This window comes from Salmo salar, chromosome 09, assembly GCF_965601325.2.
Source record: "Salmo salar chromosome 09, fSalSal1, whole genome shotgun sequence".
NCBI classification, from domain to species: Eukaryota; Metazoa; Chordata; class Actinopteri; order Salmoniformes; family Salmonidae; genus Salmo; species Salmo salar.
In genome coordinates, this window is record NC_138299.1 from 4,244,644 (window position 1) to 4,268,323 (window position 23,680).

The 23,680-nt window shown below is 42.5% G+C and overlaps 2 protein-coding genes across 4 annotated transcripts in view; one reads left to right on the plus strand and one right to left on the minus strand.

Annotated features, from left to right (window-relative positions):
- The window catches only part of babam2 (BRISC and BRCA1 A complex member 2), a 214,911-nt gene extending 202,736 nt beyond the window's left edge, over positions 1-12,175 (minus strand). Inside the window, exons 1-3 of the mRNA XM_014210010.3 lie at positions 11,970-12,175; positions 11,343-11,497; positions 1,788-1,864 (exon numbers count right to left, since the gene is read on the minus strand). Coding sequence (XP_014065485.1) covers positions 1,788-1,864; positions 11,343-11,479 — 214 coding nt within the window. The 5' untranslated portion in view covers positions 11,480-11,497; positions 11,970-12,175. The remainder of the gene's footprint in view (positions 1-1,787; positions 1,865-11,342; positions 11,498-11,969) is intronic.
- Positions 12,176-12,249: 74 nt separating this feature from the next.
- The window catches only part of rbks (ribokinase), an 85,524-nt gene continuing 74,093 nt past the window's right edge, over positions 12,250-23,680 (plus strand). For 2 of the 3 annotated variants that reach the window (XM_014209961.3, XM_014209960.3), the window contains exons 1-2: positions 12,250-12,516; positions 21,611-21,672. In XM_014209961.3, coding sequence (XP_014065436.2) covers positions 21,614-21,672 — 59 coding nt within the window. In that variant the 5' untranslated portion in view covers positions 12,250-12,516; positions 21,611-21,613. The remainder of the gene's footprint in view (positions 12,517-21,610; positions 21,673-23,680) is intronic. The other variant, NM_001140851.1, reaches the window with a different exon arrangement.

A 23,680-nucleotide genomic window follows, 5' to 3' on the forward strand; every position in this document is an offset into this window, starting at 1 on the left:
GTTTCAATATTCAAATTCGATCTCCAGCTGTCCCATAGTAATGAACATGCCTGTCTGTCCGATGAGACGGACAGACATGCAGTGTTTCTCAGCCAGTCGAAATCCTGAATCAGCTAGCATAATTTTTATGGATATATACAAAGAAATTTACATTGAAAAAAGGTAAAACGAAACGAAGTGCAGCTAGTTTGCAGTCTTTCCAGCTTCAGTTTGAAGTTATTGTGTTAGCTGTGTTGTTGGCTAGCTCCTCTGAACAACAGTGTCCTAACGAGAGAGCTCATTTTCTATGTCAGGCGAAATTGCACCTCATTAGCTCATTGTTATGGATGTATCCAAATAAATGTCACTAGAAAATAGCTTAAACAAATGCAAATGCAGCTTCTTTGCTGTTATTCTGACGTGACTGTAAATTAGCTAAAGGATAAGAACATTGCCAGTCAGTATGGCAATGGAACACTTAAATTGAATGACTGGGTCACGTCCATATATACAGAACAAAAAGTCTGAACGACTGGGTCGCATCTCTAGCAATGGAACCGATAGAATGAATGACCAGCTGGATTGGGTAGCAACCCTAGATTTGTGTCGGGACTATATCTTGTGGAAGGATGAAATAGTATGAATAAATTCAGCAAAATACATTTTTTTAATTAAAATATGTCAATCATTATTTGAATATGTTGGTAACCTATTAAAGTGATAATGCCCTCGAAGCTGGTGTTTGGAGGATTTATTGGCACAGGTGGTGTTAGGCCCGAGACGGCAAACCGTGCCAATACCTTTCGGTTACTGCTCCCATTTTTTGGACATTAAGGCATTCAAACACCGACTTCGAGGGCATTATCACTTAAATAACTCATTGTATTGTCCATTTTAATGAATGCCAAACCCTTCCAACCCAGAAAAAACAATATTCCCTAGAATATTAACTGAAGATAAACCATTCCACATCAAATAATAGCCTACTGATCAAGATTTCATTGCAAACAATATTGCAATATGTTTATTATAAAACAATCCAGTGTATATTTGCAGCAGCTCTGCAATGCAGAGACAACCACCTGGCCTATGAAAGCATAAGACCCAAAGGCAAAGCTGTTCAGGAAGATTTAGGCTTTCAAATGTTAGCGTAGGCAGGGGACATGGCAACAAAAAAAAGAAAACATGAGATTGTTTCTTCCATTAAAAATCCATAATGATTCAAATATTTCTTCAGCATCTGCGCAAGTTCTCCATTTGCAAAGAAGCACAACTGATGAGTAAATCTGTCCCCAACCAAGTGACAGTTAGCCGATTATATTTATGTTTACACCAACTACTGTATGACTTTCTCAAAAAGAATAGCAACATGCCGATGCTAACTTGCACAGCTACAAAACTAGAAGCTAAAATCATGAGCTGATTTAGGTCCCATCTATCACACTGGATTACTAATACATTTCTGCCCCTATCAACATAATCAGGATCAGCTGTCTCTATACACATAGGCCGCATACTAAATGGAACCCTACTCCCTATTGACTTGCCTAGCTAAATAAAGGTTACATTTAAAATAAAACAAATAAAACAAATTGAGTGCACTACTTTGGACCAGAGCCCTATGGGGCCCTGGTCAAAAGTAGGGCATTATATAGGGAAAACGGTGCCATTTGGGACACAGATATGACCTTAACAACAGAGCCAACCAGCCCTGACCTGGACGAGAGGTTCATGGCACAAATGAACCAAACACGTGTGAAAGGAGACAAATAGAGGAGAATGAGCTAGACAGTGGGAGCACTGCTTACATTTCAAGGTTTCTCCAGCGTAGGGGATGTGCAGTTTGAATCGATCACAACAGGGCCCTGGAGTCAGAGACGTGCATCTGAAGAGATGGGGAAAGAGATGTCAAATTGGGTGTCAAATGAAAGCTAAGAGTAGGGATGCACAATATATCGGTGAACATATCGGAATTGGCAGATATTAGCTAAAAATGCCAACATCGGTATCGGCCCGATGTGTAGTTTAACGCCGATGTTAAAAACCGATGTCAAAGCTACCGTGCATACCTATGTAACGTAGGTACATGACGTAATGACACCACGTAAAATGTTGCGCTACACGTGCAACACAGCATTCCTAACCTAGCCCAGTGTCTGCTGCATGGATCGAGCAGTCATTTGAAAGAGTAAGAAAACTCAAAGGCGAAATCCATTAAAGCCAAGATAATGGAATTCATTGCCCTTGACAATCAACCTTTCTCTTTCGTGGGTGTTGTTGGCTTTCGCCGACTGGTAGAGCACCGGTACAAACTACCAAGTGCGCTATTTTTCAGATGTTGCCCTACCGGAGTTACACAGTAATAGCGTCACTGCAATTAGCTTCACCACATACATACTATGGGATGCCGTTTTAGTCTTTGCGTGTCAAAAAAGATAGTCGCACCGTGAAAGCTGTACAAAAAAGTCTGCAAACAAGCAAACACCGGCCACGAACGATGTGTTTACAATACCGCGTTGGTAATAAAGCATAATTTGTTCAACTGCAACTTCTGGGGTAGCTAGCTTTAGCACCAATACAACCAGCCTGAAAACAATGACCATTAGAAACCGCAGTCATTTTCATTATTCTTAGCAATGATTTAGGAATCCTTGTGAGTAAGTATTTGCTAGGTTGCCACTTGTTCGCCTACTGAAATTGAACTTCAGTTCATGAAAATAAATAGCTAGCCAGCTACTTAACGCTGTTGCCCAATGCTAATGTTATAAGCAGCCAGCTAGCTTCATCTAGCTAGTGATGCTCGACCGGACCACATTGTGTTGTGAAGCTAGCCACAATAAGGATTAGGCACAATAGTGGAATTTGCGGTTTGCCTTCAAAATAAAAGTATGTCATTGACAGTAATGCAAATGAATACAAATAGTAGAATTATGCCATACTTTTATTTTGAAGGCTAACCGCAAAGTCCACTTTTGTGGCTAATCCTTATTGTGGCTAGCTTCACATAGATGGGTCCGACCACCATTAAATCAAATAAGAACTGTCTTATAAATTTGAATAATTTTAGATGACAGCTAGCTAACTATAGCTACTGAAACAGATTATGTCGTTATGCTATGTTTTTGGGGAAGAACATTGTTTGCATCCATGAGCTAGCTAGCTTTTTTTATGATTAGCACTGTAGGTGCGCGAGACAAGTTTACCAGCATCATAGCATGTGTATCGATGAATTGTTGTGACATATGAAATACGATTGGTAGTGTAATCAATATGTAATAACTACGTAAAAAATGTATGAACGTGTTAAATTATTATGTGACGTGCAGTCATATTCAGGTCCTGATTGGTCAACAAGCTTATTTGACACGTCAAATAGTGTTTTTTGATGTGTATCTTTTTTGACACACAAAGACCCAAACGGCGTTCCATAAAAATCCTGGTTGAGAATGAAACGACGGAACAAATGAACAACAAAACAGCACAGCAAGTTAGTGAAAGAAATCGGTTTTGATTATGTTTTACTGGTAATGGGGACATACACAAATGCCAACAAAATAACTTTCTGGTCAGTGTGGTGTGTGTAACCTTTATTTAACTAGGCAAGTCAGTATTTACAAGGACGGCCCAGACGACGCTGGGCCAATTGTGCGCCGCCCTATGGGACTCCCAATCACGGCCGGATGTGATAGACCCTGGATTCGAACCAAGGACTGTAGTGACGCCTCTTGCACTAGAATGCTTAAAAGGCCAATTTTGTTTTTAAATATTGGTTATCGGTATCATTTTTTTTTGGCAAGGAAAATATTGGAAATCGGAATCAGCCAAAAATGTCATATTGGTGCATCACTAGCTAAGAGTCTATATTTTTTTGACAGTAAGGCATGTTTCAACCATTATCCATCCTAAAAATGTGGAATAGGCCTAAGCAAAGGCTTTGATTTCTGAGGGGGGCTGCCTTAATTGAGGTCCACATCATCAGAGCCTGGGGAGCAGATGTTGTTTGGGGTGACTGCCTTTCTCAAGGGCAGAACGGCAGATTTTTTAACCATGCCAGCTCAGGGATTCAAACCAGCGACCTTTCGGTAACTTGCCAAATGCCCTTAACCACTAGCCTACCTGCAAATATTTGTACAGTGCATACTAGAGTTGAGTACACTACAATGTACTATACTGTGCTCTTGCACTACTGTACTCTACTGTTCTATGCTGTGCTGTACTGTACCAGTGTTTCCGGTGCAGTCATTTAGCTGTGGCGCGTCATTACAAAATCATTGCTGCCATGCCAAAAAAATATGGAACATGAAACTATATTTCTGCCGAGGCACACATTGAAGATGCTAGAACAGTCCACATTAACTTCTCCTCTGCAAACAAAACGAGTAATACATAGACAATAGTTGAGTTTAATTATTTACCTAGGGCGGCTTGTTATGTGTGTAACCGATGTGAAATGGCTAGCTAGTTAGCGGTGGTGCGCGCTAATAGCATTTCAATCGGTGACGTCACTCGCTCTGAGACCTTGAAGTAGTTGTTCCCCTTGCACTGCAAGGGCCGCGGGTTTTGTGGCACGATAGGTAACAATGCTTCAAGGGTGGCTGTTGTCTATGTGTGCAGAGGGTCCCTGGTTCGAGCCCAGGTAGGGGCGAGGAGAGGGACGGAAGCAATACTGTTACATGTGTTATACGCAAAATAAATATTCCTCTCGAGGCGCATTCGATACGATACGATTGCCATAGGGAGGGAAACATGCATTCTTGCATTTGCGGGGAAAACAGCAGTTTTAATGGTCTTTGTTAAAAAGAGGGTTATCCCAGCATTCCATTCCTACTTTCTTTATTTCTCAACTCCTAAATACGCACGAACTGTACCATTTTAAACCCTGAGTTTTTAGCAGCAGCATGGTTAACGTTACCGCGCCGCAATTCGCAGAGAGTGCAGAGGGGAGAGTGGAGCTTAATGTAACACCGGTCAATTGTAGGGTAACTTGCGGTAAAACACCACCCAACATAATTTTGGGGGACTGACTTAAAAAACTGTGATGAGACAGATTATATTTTTAGTTGAGCAAGAGTAGTGCAACCAGGTAAAGTATTGGAGGGGGACATAAAATGAATCAATAGAATGCTAACTAGTTAAAAGATCACACTTGGAACCTAGCTAATGATTAGTCCAATAGGGTTATAGTCACAGCCGTGTATGTTCCCCCTCAAGCTGATACCACGACGGCCATCAAAGAACTTCACTGGACTTTATGCAAACTGGAAACCACATATCCTGAGGCTGCATTTATTGTAGCTGGGGATTTCAAGTTCTGACAACACATTGGCTGTAGTACTCGCGCTTCAAAAACTCTCGACCACTGTTACTCCCCCTTCCGGGATGACTACAAGACCCTCCCCCACCCTCCGTTCGTCAAACCAGATCACGACTCCATTCTGCTCCTCCCTTCCTATAGGCAGAAAGTCAAACAGTAAGTACCCGTGCTATGGACTATTCAACGCTGGTCTGACCAATCAGAATCCATGCTTCAAGATTGTTTTGATCACGCGTACTGGGATATGTTCCGGGTTGCCTCAGAAATACATTGAAGTCTACACAGACAAGGTGACTGAGTTCAACAGGAATAGTATAGGGAATGTTGTTCCCACTGTGACTATTAAAACATACCCAAACCAAAAACCGTGGATAGATGGTGGCAGGAAGCCTAGTGGTTAGAGCGTTGGGCTAGTAACCGAAAAGTTGCTGGATCGAATCCTCGAGCAAACAAGGTAAAAATCTGTAATTCTGCCTCTGAACAAGGCAGCTAACCCACTGTTCCCCGGTAGGCCGTCATTGTAAATAAGAATTTGTTCTTAACTGACTTGCTGAAAGTGTGAACCCCAGTGTTTAACCACGGCAAGGTTAATGGGAATAAAGTCGGATATAAATAGCGTAGTTATTCCCTCCGTAAGGCAATCAAACAGGCAAACGTCAGTACAGAGACAAAGTGGAGTCGCAATTCAACGGCTCAGACACGAGACGTACAGTGCGTTATGAAAGTATTCAGACCCCCCAGACTTTTTCCACATTTTGTTACGTTACAGCCTTATTCTAAAATTGATTTAAAAAAACAATGTTTTACATTCATCAATCAACACACAATACCTCATTTACTCAGTACTTTGTTGAAGGACTTTGGCAGCGATTACAGCCTCAAGTCTTGTTGAGTATGAAGCTACAAGCTTGGCACACCTGTACTTGGGGAGTTTCTCCCATTCTTCTCTGCAGATCGTCTCAAGCTTTGTCAGGCTGGATGGAGAGCATCGCTGCACAGCTATTTTCAGGTCTCTCCAGAGATGTTCGGGGCCACTCAAGGCCACTCAAGGACATTCAGAGACTTGTCCAGAAGCCTCTAATGCATTGTCTAGGCTGTGTGCTTAGGGTTGTTGTCTTGTTGGAAGATAAACCTTCACCCCAAGTCTGAGGTCCTGAGCACTCTGGAGCAGGTTTTCATTAAGGATCTCTCTGTACTTTGCTCCATTCATCTTTCCCTCGATCCTAACTAGTCTCACAGTCCCTGCTGCTGAAAAACATCCCCACAGCATGATGCTGCCACCACCATGCTTCACAGTATGGATGATGCCAGGTTTCCTCCAGACGTGAGGCTTGGCATTCAGGTCAAAGAGTTCAATCTTGGTTTCATCAGACCAGAGAATCTTGTTTCTCATGGTCTGAGAGTCCTTTAGGTGCCTTTTGGCAAACTCCAAGAGGGCTGTCATGTGCCTTTTACTGAGGAGTGGCTTTTGGTGGAGTGCTGCAGAGATGGGAGAACCTTACAGAAGGACAACCATAGAGGAACTCTGGAGCTCTGTCAAAGTGACCATCGGGTTCTTGGTCACCTAACTGACTAAGGCCCTTCTCCCCCGATTGCTCAGTTTGGCCGGGCGGCCAGCTCTAGGAAGAGTCTTGGTGGTTCCAAACTTCTTCCATTTAAGAATGATGGAGGCCACTGTGTTCTTGGGGACCTTCAATGCTGCAGACATTTTTTGGTACTCTTCCCCAGGTCTGTGCCTCAACACAATCCTGTATCGGAGCTCTACGGACAATTCCTTCGACCTCATGGCTTGGTTTTTGCTCTGACAATTGCAAAGTTTCTTAAGGACTACAAGCGAGGCAGACCTCAAAGCCGGCGCCATTCCTTCCTTGGTGTGGGACCTTACATAGACAGGTGTGTGCCTTTCCAAATCATGTCCAATCGATTGAATTTATCACAAGTGGACTCCAATCAAGTTGTAGAAATATCTCAAGGGTGATCAATGGAAACAGGACGCACCTGAGCTCAATTTTGAGTCTCATAGCAAAGGGTCTGAAAACTTATGTAAAAAAGGTATTTCTGTGTTTTATTTTTAATACATTTGTTAAACTTTCTAAAAACTTGTTTTCGATTTGTCATTATGGGGTATAGTGTGTAGACTGATGAGGGAAATGTATTTAAACCATTTTAGAATTAGGCTGTAAAGTAACAAAATGTGGAAAAGGGAAATGCACTGCATATGGCAGGGTCTACGGCAAACCAGCCACATCACGGACACCTTGTCTTGCTCCCGGACAAACTAAACACCTTTTTGCCCACTTTGAGGATAACACAATGCCACTGACGCAGCCCGCTCGCAAGGACTGTGGGCTCTCCTTCTCCATGGACAACGTGTTAACCCTCGGGCTGGCACCCCTAGCCGCGTCCTCAGAGCATGCGCAGAGCAGCTGGCTGGAGTGTTTACGGACATATTCAATCTCTCCCTACCCCGGTCTGCTGTCCCCACTTTCTTCAAGATGTATACCATCGTTCCTGTACCCAAGAAAGCAAAGGTAACTGAACTAAATGACTGTTGCCCCATAGCACTCACTTCTATCACCATGAAGTGCTTAGAGAGGCTAGTTAAGGATCATCTCCCTTCCACCTCTACCTGACACCCTAGACCCACTACAATTTGCATACCACCCCAATAGATCCAGACCATACAATCAACATTGCACTCAACACTGTCCTAACCTATCTGGACAAGAGGAATACCTACAGTGAGGGAAAAAATAATTTGATCCCCTGCTGATTTTGTACGTTTGCCCACTGACAAAGAAATGATCAGTCTATAATTTTAATGGTTGGTTTATTTGAACAGTGAGAGACAGAATAACAACAAAAGAATACAGAAAAACGCATGTCAAAAATGTTATAAATTGATTTGCATTTTAATGAGGGAAATAAGTATTTGACCCCCTCTCAATCAGAAAGATTTCTGGCTCCCAGGTGTCTTTTATACAGGTAACGAGCTGAGATTAGGAGCACACTCTTAAAGGGAGTGCTCCTAATCTCAGTTTGTTACCTGTATAAAAGGCACCTGTCCACAGAAGCAATCAATCAGATTCCAAACTCTCCACCATGGCCAAGACCAAAGAGCTCTCCAAGGATGTCAGGGACAAGATTGTAGACCTACACAAGGCTGGAATGGGCTACAAGACCATCGCCAAGCAGCTTGGGGAGAAGGTGACAACAGTTGGTGCGATTATTCGCAAATGGAAGAAACACAAAAGAACTGTCAATCTCCCTCGGCCTGGGGCTCCATGCAAGATCTCACCTCGTGGAGTTGCAATGATCATGAGAACGGTGAGGAATCAGCCCAGAACTACACGGGAGGATCTTGTCAATGATCTCAAGGCAGCTGGGACCATAGTCACCAAGAAAACATTTGGTAACACACTACGCCGTGAAGGACTGAAATCCTGCAGCGCCCGCAAGGTCCCCCTGCTTAAGAAAGCACATATACATGCCCGTCTGAAGTTTGCCAATGAACATCTGAATGATTCGGAGGACAACTGGGTGAAAGTGTTGTGGTCAGATGAGACCAAAATGGAGCTCTTTGGCATCAACTCAACTCGCCGTGTTTGGAAGAGGAGCAATGTTGCCTATGACCCCAAGAACACCATCCCCACCGTCAAACATGGAGGTGGAAACATTATGCTTTGGGGGTGTTTTTCTGCTAAGGGGACAGGACAACTTCACTGCATCAAAGGGACGATGGACGGGGCCATGTACCGTCAAATCTTGGGTGAGAACCTCCTTCCCACAGCCAGGGCATTGAAAATGGGTCGTGGATGGGTATTCCAGCATGACAATGACCCAAAACACACGGCCAAGGCAACAAAGGAGTGGCTCAAGAAGAAGCACATTAAGGTCCTGGAGTGGCCTAGCCAGTCTCCAGACCTTAATCCCATAGAAAATCTGTGGAGGGAGCTAAAGGTTCGAGTTGCCAAATGTCAACCTTTAAACCTTAATGACTTGGAGAAGATCTGCAAAGAGGAGTGGAACAAAATCCCTCCTGAGATGTGTGCAAACCTGGTGGCCAATTACAAGAAACATCTGACCTCTGTGATTGCCAACAAGGTTTTGCCACCAAGTACTAAGTCATGTTTTGCAGAGGGGTCAAATACTTATTCCCTCATTAAAATGCAAATCATTTTATAACATTTTTGACATGCGTTTTTCTGGATTTTTTGTTGTTGTTATTCTGTCTCTCACTGTTCAAATAAACCTACCATTAAAATTATAGACTGATCATTTCTTTGTCAGTGGGCAAACATACAACATCAGCAGGGGATCAAATACTTTTTTCCCTCACTGTATGTAAAAATGCTGTTCATTGACTATAGCTCAGCCTTCAACACCATAGTACCCTCCAAGCTCATCATTAAGCTCGGGGTCATGGGTCTGAACCCCGCCCTGTGCAACTGGGTCCTGGACTTCCTGCCAGGCCACCCCCAAGTAGAGAAGGTAGGAAACAACACCTCCACTACGCTGATCCTCCCTGTTCACCCATGACTGCGCGGCCACGCATGCTTCCAACTCAATTATCAAGTTTGCAGATGACACAACAGTAGTTGGCCTGATTACCAACAATGACGAGACAGCCTACAGGGAGGAGGTGAGGGCCCTGGCAGAGTGGGGCCATTATAATAACCTCTACCTCAACAAAACGAAGGAGCTGATCGTGGACTTCAGGAGGCAGTAGAGGGAGTACGCCTTTATCCACAAAGCTTCAAGTTCCTCGGTGTACACATCACTGGATGGCTAAGACCCTCACAAATTTTTACAGATGCACAATTGAGAGAATCCTGCCGGACTGTATCACCGCTTGGTACGGCAACTGCACCGCCCATAAGAGCAGGGCTCTCCAGAGGGTGGTGCGATCTGCCCAACACATCACCGGGGGCACACTACCTGCCCTCTAGGACACCTACATCACCCGATGTCACAGGAAGGCCAGAAATATCATGAAGGACATCAACCACCTGAGCCACGGCCTGTTCACCCCGCTATCATCCAGAAGGCGAGGTCAGTACAATTGATTCAAAGCTGGGACCTAGAGACTGAAAAACAGCTTCTATCTCAAGACCATCAGACTGTTAAATAGCCATCACTAGCCGGCTACCACCCGGTTACTCAACCCTGCACCTTAGAGGCTGCTGCCCTATGTACATGGAATCACTGATCACTTTAATAATGGAACACTAGTCACTTTAAATAATGTTTACATACTGCTTTATTCATTTCATATATATATATATATATATATATATATATATATATATATATATATATATATATTATTATATATAATTATATAATAATAAATTATATATATTATATATAATTATAATTGTATTCCACTACAACATTGCTCGTCTTAATATGTATTTATTTCTTAATTCCATTCTTTTACTTTTAGATTTGTGTGCATTGTTGTGAATTGTTAGATACTACTGCACGGTTGGAGATAGCGAAACGCTTGTGTTCCTACACTCGCAATAACATCTGTTAAATATGTGTATTTGACCAATAAAATTTGATTTGATTTGAAAGATGAGCAACCCCATGCTTCAGCCTATTTATTTATAGCCACTATGTTGCATCAGTTGGGCTACAGGTGATAATGCTTATTGCTAACAGCATACCTGATAATATGGTCCAATATGTTAAAATCATTTTACCATTTTATCATTTATTTGGGCTCTTTCTGGAGGTGGAAATTATATTTTAGATGGCGTCAGCATAATTCGATTTTCATTCATTTTGGAGTAGAACGTCCTGAGCGCCTCAGTCCTTCTACATAAAAATAAACTGGGGACACCAGACCCACTCTTCTTCATCAGAACTAGACAGGTAAAAGTGAATTCACACATCCGTCATATTGCTTTCACCTATCATATTTTTTTCAAATTAGTGCACATGAAAGTGAGGATATAAGGAAGAGAAACCACTAAACTATTGAAATGCACCACATAGTTTAATATCAACGGGACACAGACTGTCATTGAGCAGAGATACTCACCCAGTCTTGAGGTCTGTGACACGCAGGCAGTTGGTGGAGTCAAGGCCCACTCGACCATTCCGCACCACACTGCACAACAAGGGGCGCAGCTCAGGAGAGATGCGGTTCAGTGCAACCTCAGGGGACATGTTGTTCATCTTCCACACTCAGGTTCTCTGGAAACAGCCCAAGACAGAGACTAAAGGGGCTTGCCATCATTAACGCAGTAGACACATCATTCAGTCTCACAATGCATTGACAGCTATAAAATACATATTACTGAGACAATGCTCTTGTAACAAACAGTATGTCATGTATTCTGCACGCTATGGTCAGAGTTTGTTAGATTGATCAATCACAGGCACTGACATTTTGACACAGACATCTTTCCAACACTAGCAATGTTTGAAACATAGCTAGCTAACTTACTGCAATTGTATTCATGCAAAATCGAGTCAAATGAATCGCACAGAGATAGCTAAATGTATTCACTAACGTTCGTTTACTTTCATTGTGATGTGTTGTTGTCAAAAGTTAGCAGCTAACTAAATTTCCATAAGCAGTAGTGGGAAGTTTTCCCAATAAAAAGCTTGCTAACGTTACATCAATTGCTGTCAGGAGTCAGCTCAAAATTGGGAAATAGCTTACTTTATTGGATATCCGTTTATTATTTTTACAGCAAATAATCGGTCGCCTATAGTTACCACACTTCCAAAGTAAACCAATAAATACCACACTGCTAAGATTATGCGTAACCCTAATCTTAATGTTTTGTTTTTATCAATTTTTACAGCAGCCAACTTTGACTTCGTGGTTGTGCTATACAGTGTAAACCCAAATCTTCCGGTAGATGTTTTTGGGGTCCTTTTCGGACCTCAAAGTCCATAGCCGGTGTTGCTTTTGCCGGTCTACAAAAGGCTCCTTTTCATCCTCTGCAAAATATATTTTTTGATACAACTCTTTTTTGTGTGTTATAATAATGATTCCATAGAATAGAGATTGCATTTTTTTATTTGGTCAGCAAATTCATTCGAAATGCATTATACGAGTCAGAACTAGCTTAGCTAGTAGAAATTCCAGAGCTGTCATTTTTCAACGTGTAACCAGAAGCTACCTCAGTGGCAGATACTGACTGTGCTTGCAGTGCACTTTGGCCACTTCATAACAAGACAGCGAATACAGAATTGGACATTAGGTAATGTGTTTATATCTTACATGTCCACATTATTTGACATAAATCCAAGTAACTTTAAGGGCAGTGTTTTTTGCTAGCTAGCGAAGTAAAGTTTAGTAAAGCAAACTAATGTCAGCCACTGTACCAAAGATTTCTAATTGTTCTATCTGTGAGTGTTGGAATCATAGCCGATTAAATTCAACTCCGCGATTTACGATGGAGTTGGGCAAGCAACTAGTGTGTGCTTACAGGAGCTCCGATTTAGTTTTTATTAAAAAACGACTGATTTCAGCACCCTCCAATTACATATGACATTGTTCAGTGTGATTGCATGCTGTTCTTTGTGTTCTGAAATCAGTCGTTTTTTATAAAAACGTCATTTTGTGACGTTGGAACTCCAGTCAGCCCACACTAGTTTCCGCCCCGCTCCATCTTCAATCGTAGAGTTGAGTTTTCCACCACTGAAAGTACTCAATTATCATACATGAATAAAAGTCAAGATACTCAGACATCATTTACAAACGAAGCATTTGTGTTTAATGAGTCTGCCAGAGCAGAGGCAGTAGGAAAGACCAGGGATGAATTGGACCATTTTCCTGTCAAAAGTACTTTTGGGTGTCGGGAAAATGTATGGCGTAAAAATTACATTATTTCCCCTAGGAATGTAGTAAAGTAAATGTTGGCAAAAATGTAAATAATACATTAAAGTACAGATACCCCAAAAAACTACTTAATAGTACTTTAAAGTATTTTTACTTAAGAACTTTACACCACTGGCTATTGGAATAGCTAGCTACATGCAACCAATATTGCCAATGTCTGACACAGTGCACTATCTTCAGTCTCAGTGTGTGCATGAGTATTTAGTGTGGTGCTCAGTTAAGTCATAATGCCCAAGAAGCCAGTGTTGGGAGGATACATTGGCACGGGTGTTGTTAGACCTTAGACGAAGTCAAGGGGCAAACCGTGCCAATATATCCTCCAAACACCGGCTGAGGGCATTATCACTTTTATACAACGGGTTGCCAACATATTCAAATAATGATTTCCGTATTTTCATTAAAAACGTTATTTTGATGAATTGATTCATACTATTTCATCCTTCCACAACGTGCCCCCGCACATTGACTCTGTACCACCTGTATATAGCCTCGCTACCGTTATTTTATTGTTGCTCCTTAATTATTTGTTATATTTCTATTTTTCTTTTTTTAATTAAAACTGCATTGTTGGTTAAGGGCTTGAAAGTAAGCATTTCACTGTGAGGTCTACACCTGTTGTATTCAGCGCATGTGACAAATACAATTTGATTTGATTTTATAGTCCCAAAACAAATCTAGGGTTGCCACCCAAGTTGCTCGTTTTATTGGTTCGGTTGCTAGAGACGCGACCCAGTCGTTCAGTCTTTTAGTTCTGTAGCTATGGACGCGACCCAGTCGTTCGTTCTAAATGTTCCATTGCCGTACTGTTAGCTCATCAACTAAATCTAACTTATTCACATCAAAAAAGTGCAGGCAGAATAACAGCAAAGTAGACGCATTTGTTCAGGCTGTTTTCTAGTGACATTTATTTGGATACATCCATAACAATGTGCTCACTCGTCAGGACACGTTCAGAGGAGCTAGCCAACAACACAGCTAACACAATCACTTCAAAGTGAATCTGGAAAGACTGCAAACTAGCTGCACTTCATTTCGTTTGACCTTTTGTCAATTGACATTTCTTTGTATATATCCATAAAAATGATACCAGCTGATTCATGATTTCGACTGTCTGAGAAACGCTACCTGCCTGTCTGTCTCGTCCTCACTCCCGACACGTTCATTACTATGGGACAGCTGGAGATCGAATTTGAATATTGAAACCATGTTGCAAATGTCAAAGAGACAGATAAGATAGCAAGGTTTATACGAATCTCTGCTGTTGAAAACGAAATGTTAGTCTAAAAGAAATGTGAGATAATGTCTAAATGCTTTTTATAGTGGAGATGAAGTTTATAAAGTGCCTGGCTGGGTAGATGAGACAGTGGATTGCGCAGTCAGATGGAACGGTGTAAATAGGCATTTTAATGTCATTAGAGTTAGCTGGTGGTAAGTTGTGGTATAGACACCGACTGGAATGCGGTTTTAACCAATCAGCATTCAGGATTAGACCCACCCGTTGTATAATAGGCAATAACAAACACTTGGACCATATAAAGTAAAGTTAATCTTCAACAGTGAATGCTGTGTATGGCCTATTTCATGGCTGGTCAAAAGTACCTAACCAGCTATTGACTAGCAAGCCTCTATTGGCCTACTATGTGCTGTAGTAGCTAGCCAACTCTGTTTTCGTGCTTGACAATGAACAAAAACACAGAATAAGCACCAAGACAAGACTGCACAATGGAGGTAAAACTAAAATGGCAATGGACTGGAAAACCAGGACACTGATTTGCTACTTGTGCTATGTCTAGAAAAATTAGGAATGTTATGAGAAACACTGATTAATTACCATCATGCCCAGACAGTGTGTGAAAGGCTTGAATCCTAGGAGGAAGCTTGATTTCTTGCATACTCTCCTCAAAACAATTAATTGGATGCAGTTTGGTAAGGAGGCACAAGGCAAGGACAGATGACGTTAGGAATCAAATCAACAAAAAAGCCTATATTCACATTGGGTCAAACTGTGTCAGTGTGGCTTTAATCATTAATTGCCATCATTGCATTGATCCCCTCTCAATGAGAAGTTGTCATAACCTGATGGAGTGGAGTGAGTGCCAAACTATACTAAACAAAAAAATAAATGCAACATGTTAAGTGGTGCTCCCATGTTTCATGAGCTGAAATAAAAAATCCCAGAAATGTACCATACGCACAAAAAGTTTATTTCTCTAAAATGTTGTGCATACATTTGTTTACATCCCTGTTAGTGAGCATTTCTCCTTTGTCAAGATAATCCATCCACCTGAAAGGTGTGGCATATCAAGAAGCTGATTAAACAGCATGATTATTACACAGGTGCACCTTGTGCTGGGGACAATAAAATCCCACTCTAAATGTTCTCACACAACACAATGCCACAGATGTCTCAAGCTTTGAGTGAGCGTGCAATTGGCATGCTGACTGCAGGGATTTCCACCAGAGTTGTTGCCAGAGAATTTAATGTTAATTTCTCTACCATTCTCAACCACTTTTGATGGCCACTGGCATGCTGGAGAAGTGTGGTCTTCATGGATTAATCCCGGTTTCAACTGTACCGGGCAGCTGGGAGACAGCCTGTATGGCGTCGTGTGGGGAAACGGTTTGCTGATGTCAACGTTATGTACAGCGTGCCCCATGGTGGTGGTGGGGTTATGGTATGGTCAGGCATAAATTACGGACAATGAACACAATTGCATTTTATCGATGGCAATTTGAATGCACAGAGGTACCGTGACGAGATTCTGAGGCCCATTGTCGTGACATTCATCCGCCGCCATCACCTCATGTTTCAGAATGGTAATGCACAACCCCATGTCACAAACATCTGTATGCAATTCCTGGAAACAGAAAATGGTGCAGTTCTTCCATGGCCTGCATACTCACCACACGTCACCCATTGAGCGTGTTTGGGATACTTTGGATCGACATGTACGACAGATTGTTCCAGTTCCCGCCAATATCCATAAACTTCGCACAGCCATTGAAGAGGAGTGGGACAACATTCCACAGGCCACAATCAACAGCCTGATCAACTCTATGCGAAGGAGATGTTTTGCGCTGCATGAGGCAAATGGTGGTCACACCAGATACTGACTGGTTTTCTGAACGACGCCTAGGGCTGTTATGGTGACCATATTACCGCCACACCGGCGGTCACAAGTCATGAAGGCAGTCAAATTCCACGTCACTGTTTAAACACGGTAATTAGTCTTCTCCAAGCTCTGATGCTGCTGATGGTCATTAGTAGCTTACCAAACTTGCTAACTGCCTGGTACTCACCACTCTGTTGTCCCTCTAATCACTCTGTCAATGCAAATGTAATCAAAAATCTAATCAAACACTTCATTAGAGTGGTGGCCTCTATTAAAAAGTGGAGTATCCCAACAGCTTTCTATAGGCTAGGCCTACTACAGTTAAAGTCGAAAGTTTACATACACTTAGGTTGGAGTCATTAAAACTCGTTTTTCAAACACTCCACAAATTACTTGTTAGCAAACTATAGTTTTGCCAAGTCAGTTAGGACATCTACTTTGTGCATGACACAATTCATTTTTCCAACAATTGTTTACAGACAATTATTTCACTTAAAATTCACTGTATCACAATTCCAGTGGGTCAGAAGTTTACATACACTAAGTTGACTGTGCCTTTAAACAGCTTGGAAAATTCCAGAAAATGATGTCATGGCTTTAGAAGCTTCTGATAGGCTAATTGACATCATTTGAGTCAATTTTGAGGTGTACCTGTGGATGTATTTCATGGCCTACCTTCAAACTCAGTGCCTCTTGACATCATGGGAAAATCAAAATAAATCAGCCAAGACCTCAGAAAAAAAACTAGACCTCCACAAGCGCCTGAAGGTACCACGTTCATCTGTACAAACAATAGTACGCACGTATAAACACCATGGGACCACGCAGCTGTCATACCGCTCAGGAAGACGCGTTCTGTCTCCTAGAGATGAACGTACTTTGGTGTGAAAAGTGCAAATCAATCCCAGTACAACAGCAAAGGACTTGTGAAGATGCTGGAGGAAACAGGTACAAAAGTATCTATATCCACAGTAAAACGAGTCCTATATCGACAACCTGAAAGGCCGCTCAGCAAGGAGAAGCCACTGCTCCAAAACCGCCATAAAAAAGCCAGACTACGGTTTGCAACTGCACATGGGGACAAGGATCGTACTTTTTGGAGAAATGTCCTCTGGTCTGATGAAACAAAAATAGAACTGTTTGGCCATAATGACCATCGTTATGTTTGGAGGAAAAAGGGGGAGGCTTACAAGCAGAAGAATACCATCCCAAACATGAAGCACGGGGGCGGCAGCATTATGTTGTGGGGGTGCTTTGCTGCAGGAGGGACTGGTGCACTGGAAAAGTGTCCTCCATTCACTATTTAACCCTGCCCATTTTGAGACATGATAACGGTCCATTCTAAATCAAAACCAATTATATTAATATATTATTTAGTATATGTAAAGACAAGATTAAATCAAGAATGGTCAGTTAGGTGACAATAATTGCCTATTACTTGTAAATTATGTATTATCACTTGTGATAAAAGCAGAAATACCTTATAAGTATTCAGACCCTTTGCTATATGACTTGGAATTGAGCTCAGGTGCATTCTGTTTCAATTGATCATCCTTGAGATGTTTCTGCAACATGACTGGAGTCCACCTGTGGTCAATAAAATTGATTGGACATGATTTGGAAAAGCACACACCTGTCTATATAAGGTCCCACAGTTGACAGTGCTTGTCAGATTAAAAACCAAGCCATGAGGTCGAAGGTATTGTCCATTGAGCTTCGAGGCAGGATTGTGTCAAGGCACAGATCTGGGGAAGGGTACCAAAAAATTGCTGCAGCATTGGAGGTCCCCAAGAACACAGTGGCCTCCATCAGTCTTAAATGGAAGAAGTTTGGAACAACCAAGACTCTTCCTAGAGCTGGCCGCCCGACCAAACTGAGCAATCAGGGGAGAAGTGCCTTGGTTAGGGAGGTAACCAATAACCTAATGGTCACTCTGACAGAGCTCCAGAGTTCCTCTGTGGAGATGGGAGAACCTTGCAGAAGGACAACCATCTCTGCAGCACTCCACCAATCAGGCCTTTTATAGTAAAGTGGCCAGATGGAAGCCACTCCTCAGTAAAAGGCACATGACAGCCCGCTTGGAGTTTGCCAAAAGGCACCTGACCAGAAACAAGATTCTCTGGTCTGATGAAACCAAGATTGAACATATTTTGGCCTGAATGCCAAGCCTCACGTCTGGAGGAGACCTGGCACCATCCCTACGGTGAACCATGGTGATGGCAGCATCATGCTGTGGGGATGTTTTTCAGCGGCAGGGACTGGGAGATTAGTCAGGATCAAGGAAAAGATTAACGTAGCGGAGTACAGAGAGATCCTGATGAAAACCTGCTCCAGAGTGCTCAGGACCTCAGACTGGGGTGAAGGTTCACTTTCCAACAGGACAATGACCCTTATCACACAGCCAAGACAACGCAGGAGTGGCTTCGGGACAAGTCTCTGAATGTCCTTGAGTGGCCCAGCCAGAGCCCGGACTTGAACTTGATCGAACATCTCTGGAGAGATCTGAAAATAGCTGTGCAGCGACGCTCTGCATCCAACCTGACAGAGATTGAGAAGATCTGCAGATAAAAATGGGAATAACTCCGCAAATACAGGTGTGCCAAGTTTGTGGCGTCATACCCAAGAAGACTCAAGGCTGTAGTCGCTGCCAAAGATGTTTCAAGAAAGTACTGAGTAAAGGGTCTGAATACTTATGGAAATGTGATATTATTATTTTTATAGACACTACTGTTCAAAAGTTTGGGATCACTTAGAAATGTCCTTGTTTTTGAAAGAAAGGCACTTTTTTCCATTAAAATAACATCAAATGTATCAGAAAACAGTGTAGACATTGTTAATGTTGTAAATGACTATTGTAGCTGGAAACGGCTGATTTAAAAAAAAAAAAAATGTATGGAATATCTACATAGGCCCATTATCAGCAACCATCACTCCTGTTTTCCAATGGCACGTTGTGTTAGCTAATCCAAGTTTATCATTTTAAAAGGCTAATTAATTATTTGAAAACCCTTTTGCAATTATGTTAGCACAGCTGAAAACTGTTGTTCTGATTAAAGAAGCAATACAACTGGCCTTCTTTAGACTAGTTGAGTATCTGGAGCATCAGCATTTGTGGGTTCGATTACAGGCTCAAAATGGCTAGGAACAAATAACTTTCTTCTAAAAACTCATCAGCCTGTTATTGTTCTGAGAAATTAAGGCTATTCCATGCGAGAAATTGCCAAGAAAGTGAAGATTTCGTACAATGCTGTGTACTACTCCCTTCACAGAACAGCACAAACTGGCTCGAACCAGAACAGAAAGAGGAGTGGGAGGCCCCGTTGCACAACTGAGCAAGAGGACAAGAGAAACAACTGTCCCAGACTACATTTGGAATATTTATTTCTCGCACAGAATAGATTAGGTAAACTTTTGTACTATCGGGGATAGTAGATTGACATAGACTAGTGCTTTTGCTGTTCGTTAGGCCTTCTCATCTTGTTGGCTGACGAAAAGTAAATGTGGACAATATCTTCAATATGCGCCTTGGAATTGGATAAGGTCGCGTGCAGTTGGGTCCCGGATGTATCTTTCTTCACTTGCAGCCTGTGAGAAAGACCCGATCATGTGAAGGAAAGCCATGTGAGTGAGAGGTGCTTCGGAGCATGCAGCACTCAGGGAGAAGGGAATTATCATTATTATATTCAGCCCAACGGCACAACGGCCACTGGCCGCAAAAGGCATGGGTTTGTTTAGGGGGCATTACGGCCACACAAAGGGGATGCCGCCGGGAAATTCAAGACATTATCAATTGCTTGTCAAATTGTGAATGAGAGACTGATGAAGTGTGTACGGCCTGCGCAATAAACAAAGCAGAGCTCATGCCTTTCATGCAACTTTTTTCAAATCATCATGTAGCCTTACAATGTATTAAACATCTAAACATATAGCCCAGCATGTGTAGAACAACTAAAGTTACATTAATAACTCTAAACTAAGCATATACTGTAGGAGTACCTATTTATTTGTTAAACGCTGAACACAGAAAAGCTGCATGTGCGCACTGCCTCAAATCATTTGGAGAAAATATCCTTTCAATTTAATCAGCTTTGTTCAATTGTATTCTTCATGCTATAAAATAATATAAAATAATGCCATGGAATTCTAAGAAGATCTTGTCTGCTAAATGAACTAGTGTAGCCCATAGCCATATGGCATAGCCAGATGGGGACCTAACATAAGGACTTGTATGCTATTCTGTTCTTCTGAAATGGACTACATTTTCTTCATATCATGTTTCTTTAGACTTGTCTAAAATAAATAATGGATTTATTATGAATGTGTAGGCTATATTACATGGATTTATTAGACTTTTTAAAATGTAGATGTATCAAAAGGTCTGCATCAGTAGCTTGTAGGCTATGTGTGGAAGCCAGTAGATGCTAAATGTGTTTATGTTAATTAACGGTCGATTACCGTGAGACCGGCAGTTACCAGCTGACGAAATTTTGTGATCGCCACTGCCCTATCCACGCCCCTACCTTTTTTTAACTGAGAAGTGTTGACTTAACTCATTATGCAAGTAAACCAGAATCTGAGAGGGGCCCCACTGTTTTGAGTGGTCGGACATGCTTGCTAAAATTGTATCTGCTGCAATAGGGGTAGCACATCTAACAGCCATGGCTGAGGAAGACAATATGCTCAGAAATGTGGGAGAATTTAGCCTAGCTGTCCTAGAGCCAGCGGCCAGGCTTTCTGAGCCTTTTTACTGCTTAGGAGGAGATTTGAAGAGATTAACAGACAAGCATGAACTCCAATACATGCCAAGGATTGAATTAATTAAAGATTTTTCCGGGCTGTGTTCAGTCACGTGGTGCAGCATTGAAATAATCGCTGGGTTTAGATTGGCACCTGTCCAACTCTGAGAGAGCTGTGAATGCTCTATTTTTACCTTGTTCCAGTCAGTTCATGGTAATATGGCAAAGACTGAATTTCTTTCGAGTGCCGTTTCAGTATGATATGTTATTGTTGCTTGAAATGCCCCTAGCAGTGAGTATACTCTACGATTAGCCTAGGCATAGTTCTAAAAATGTGTGAAGAACCAGCGAATTCTGTAAAATGTTTTTAAACCCCTAAATCACATTACAATAAATGTTTTCCTATACTCATGTTGGCTCCAATTCTAAAAATGTCTGACCAGACTCTTAACGACTAGCCTAAGTAACCTTTGTTGAAAAGTGTGTTGCTGGGTCAAAGGGGAAGCTATGACAAATGTAATAATTTAGTTTGTACTTAAAGCTAAGCTAACAATGAACAAATCTCTAAAGTATCCATTGCCTCCTGTGTGTCTTTCTCCAATAGACCATGACGGAGGAGGCATTCGATGTGGTGGTGGTGGGTTCCTGTATGACTGACTTGGTCAGGTGAGTTAGTTATGGTATGCATCACATCACTGAGAGAGGGAGTGGATCAGAATTTGCCTCAAAGTACTTTTGAGATCTTATGGGAACATTTTGTAGAAAGTATTGGGTCACATATCAACAATACATCTATAGTTTGAGATGTCAAAATATGTCACATGTAGTTCTATTTCAAATATATCTTCTTGATATTTCACTTGATGGAGATTTTCTCAGGTGGATTCTCTAACGGAAGTAGGCTACAAATCGTAGTGTCTGTTGGAGACAGACAGGTCGATTGGCGATTGAGGTGAGCCCCTCTCCTCTTCATAAGACGCCCCTTGTGCTGCCTCTGATCATTCTCGCCTCTCTTCCGTCGCTCTAACTCCTGAAGCTCTCCTAAGCATGACTAGATTTTCTGTTCTCTGGTGAACCGTGAGGTTCACACTGCCAAACGTAGGACCCCAGATCCTGTCGATTATGTTGAGTACTGACCGAAAGTAGTTTTGATTCCGCTATAAAACATTTTTGACTCCTCATTCTCCGCTGGTAGCTAGCGTCACAGGCTAGCTATCGAGACTTGGGTAGCCCACGCCGCGAGGCTACAGCTAACTTGGCTAGCTGGAATGCTAGCTAACCCCACAAAGGACTAGTTTTAGCTCAAACAGACAGACGAAGTAAGCATGCGCTTTCTCCGGCTAGCATTGTACTAACTAGCTAGGCTATGGGCCACGTGGCTGACGCTACTTAGCTTGTATTTTGATCAAGGAAAAGTTTTTCTCGGAGCCATGGAGCCTGCTGCCCCTGCTATGGAATGGAAGGAACCAAGCAGGATTCATGCCCCTGCCTGACTACCGGCAGACCTGCGTTTGTGTTGGACAACACTATCAGCCAAAGACCCATACGACTCGTGTATTGTCTGCCTGGGGTGAGAGCACGCAGCAGCAGTGCTCGCTAATCCCAAGTACTGCATGCACTGCAAGCGTTTCAACGAAGGGGAAGGTGACCTCGTCATTGACGATAGCGAGGACATGGCTCACCTCATCCCAGAGGAAGCCGAAAGGCCTTCTTCCACCCTCAGCGGAGCTTCAATACCCAACTACAGATACCGGCTTATCAATGTCTGAAAACGGGCAGCATCCAGACTAAACATCGACTGGCCCGAACCCGTAGGGGGTAGAAGTGCTGAAATGGACTTATTCGACGGGAGGAGGCTCCCCTCTCGCACCACTCCAGGTAAACAACTCCTCCCAGTGGTCCCATCTTGTGTGGCGGAAGCCCAACGTAACTGGGACAAGACCCTAACCACTAAAGTACAGACCAAGTACTTTAATAACATGTGTATTCAGGATATGGAGTTGGCCCCCGAGGGTTGAGTCGTCGCTGGCCAGCCACCTCAATCCTTATGCCATGTCACAGACCTGCATCTCCCTCCATGGGAATGTGGAACGCTTTTTCGCCTCCATCTTCCAAAAGGTATACGTGTCTGCCGCACGTTCAGTACGGGCATTCAACATCATGTCAAAGCTGATGGCATACCAAGACGATTTGCTTATGGAGATGCAACAACTCCTAGAAAATGGTATAGCCAACCAGGGCCTATCGGTGGAGATCTGTGTCATTGCAAACCTCACCCTACGAGCCTCCAGAGGCGCCAATAAAGGCCGTGGGCGTGCCATGAGCCTTGCTGTGGTGGGGGAGAGAGCCCTGTGTCTTGACTTGTCCAGCTTCTTGGACATAGCTGCAGGAGGTAGGGGTTCTGGTGGTACACCTCTCTGAACAGACATATTTTGCTCCAGAGGATCAATAGCCTCTAAAAAAAATAACTGTGGATTAAGTTTTATCACAAGCACTTACAGTCGGGAAGGCCGCAATTTGGGCAGCACGTGCGCCAAATATAGAACAGCTTGTTGCATTGTGTCCATAAATATAATCCATAGAAGGATTTTTGAACTTCTAACCCTGGCACTTTGACTGTTAAACTCATGGGTATACTAGCAATGGCTGCCAGTCCTGACTTGAATGGGAACAG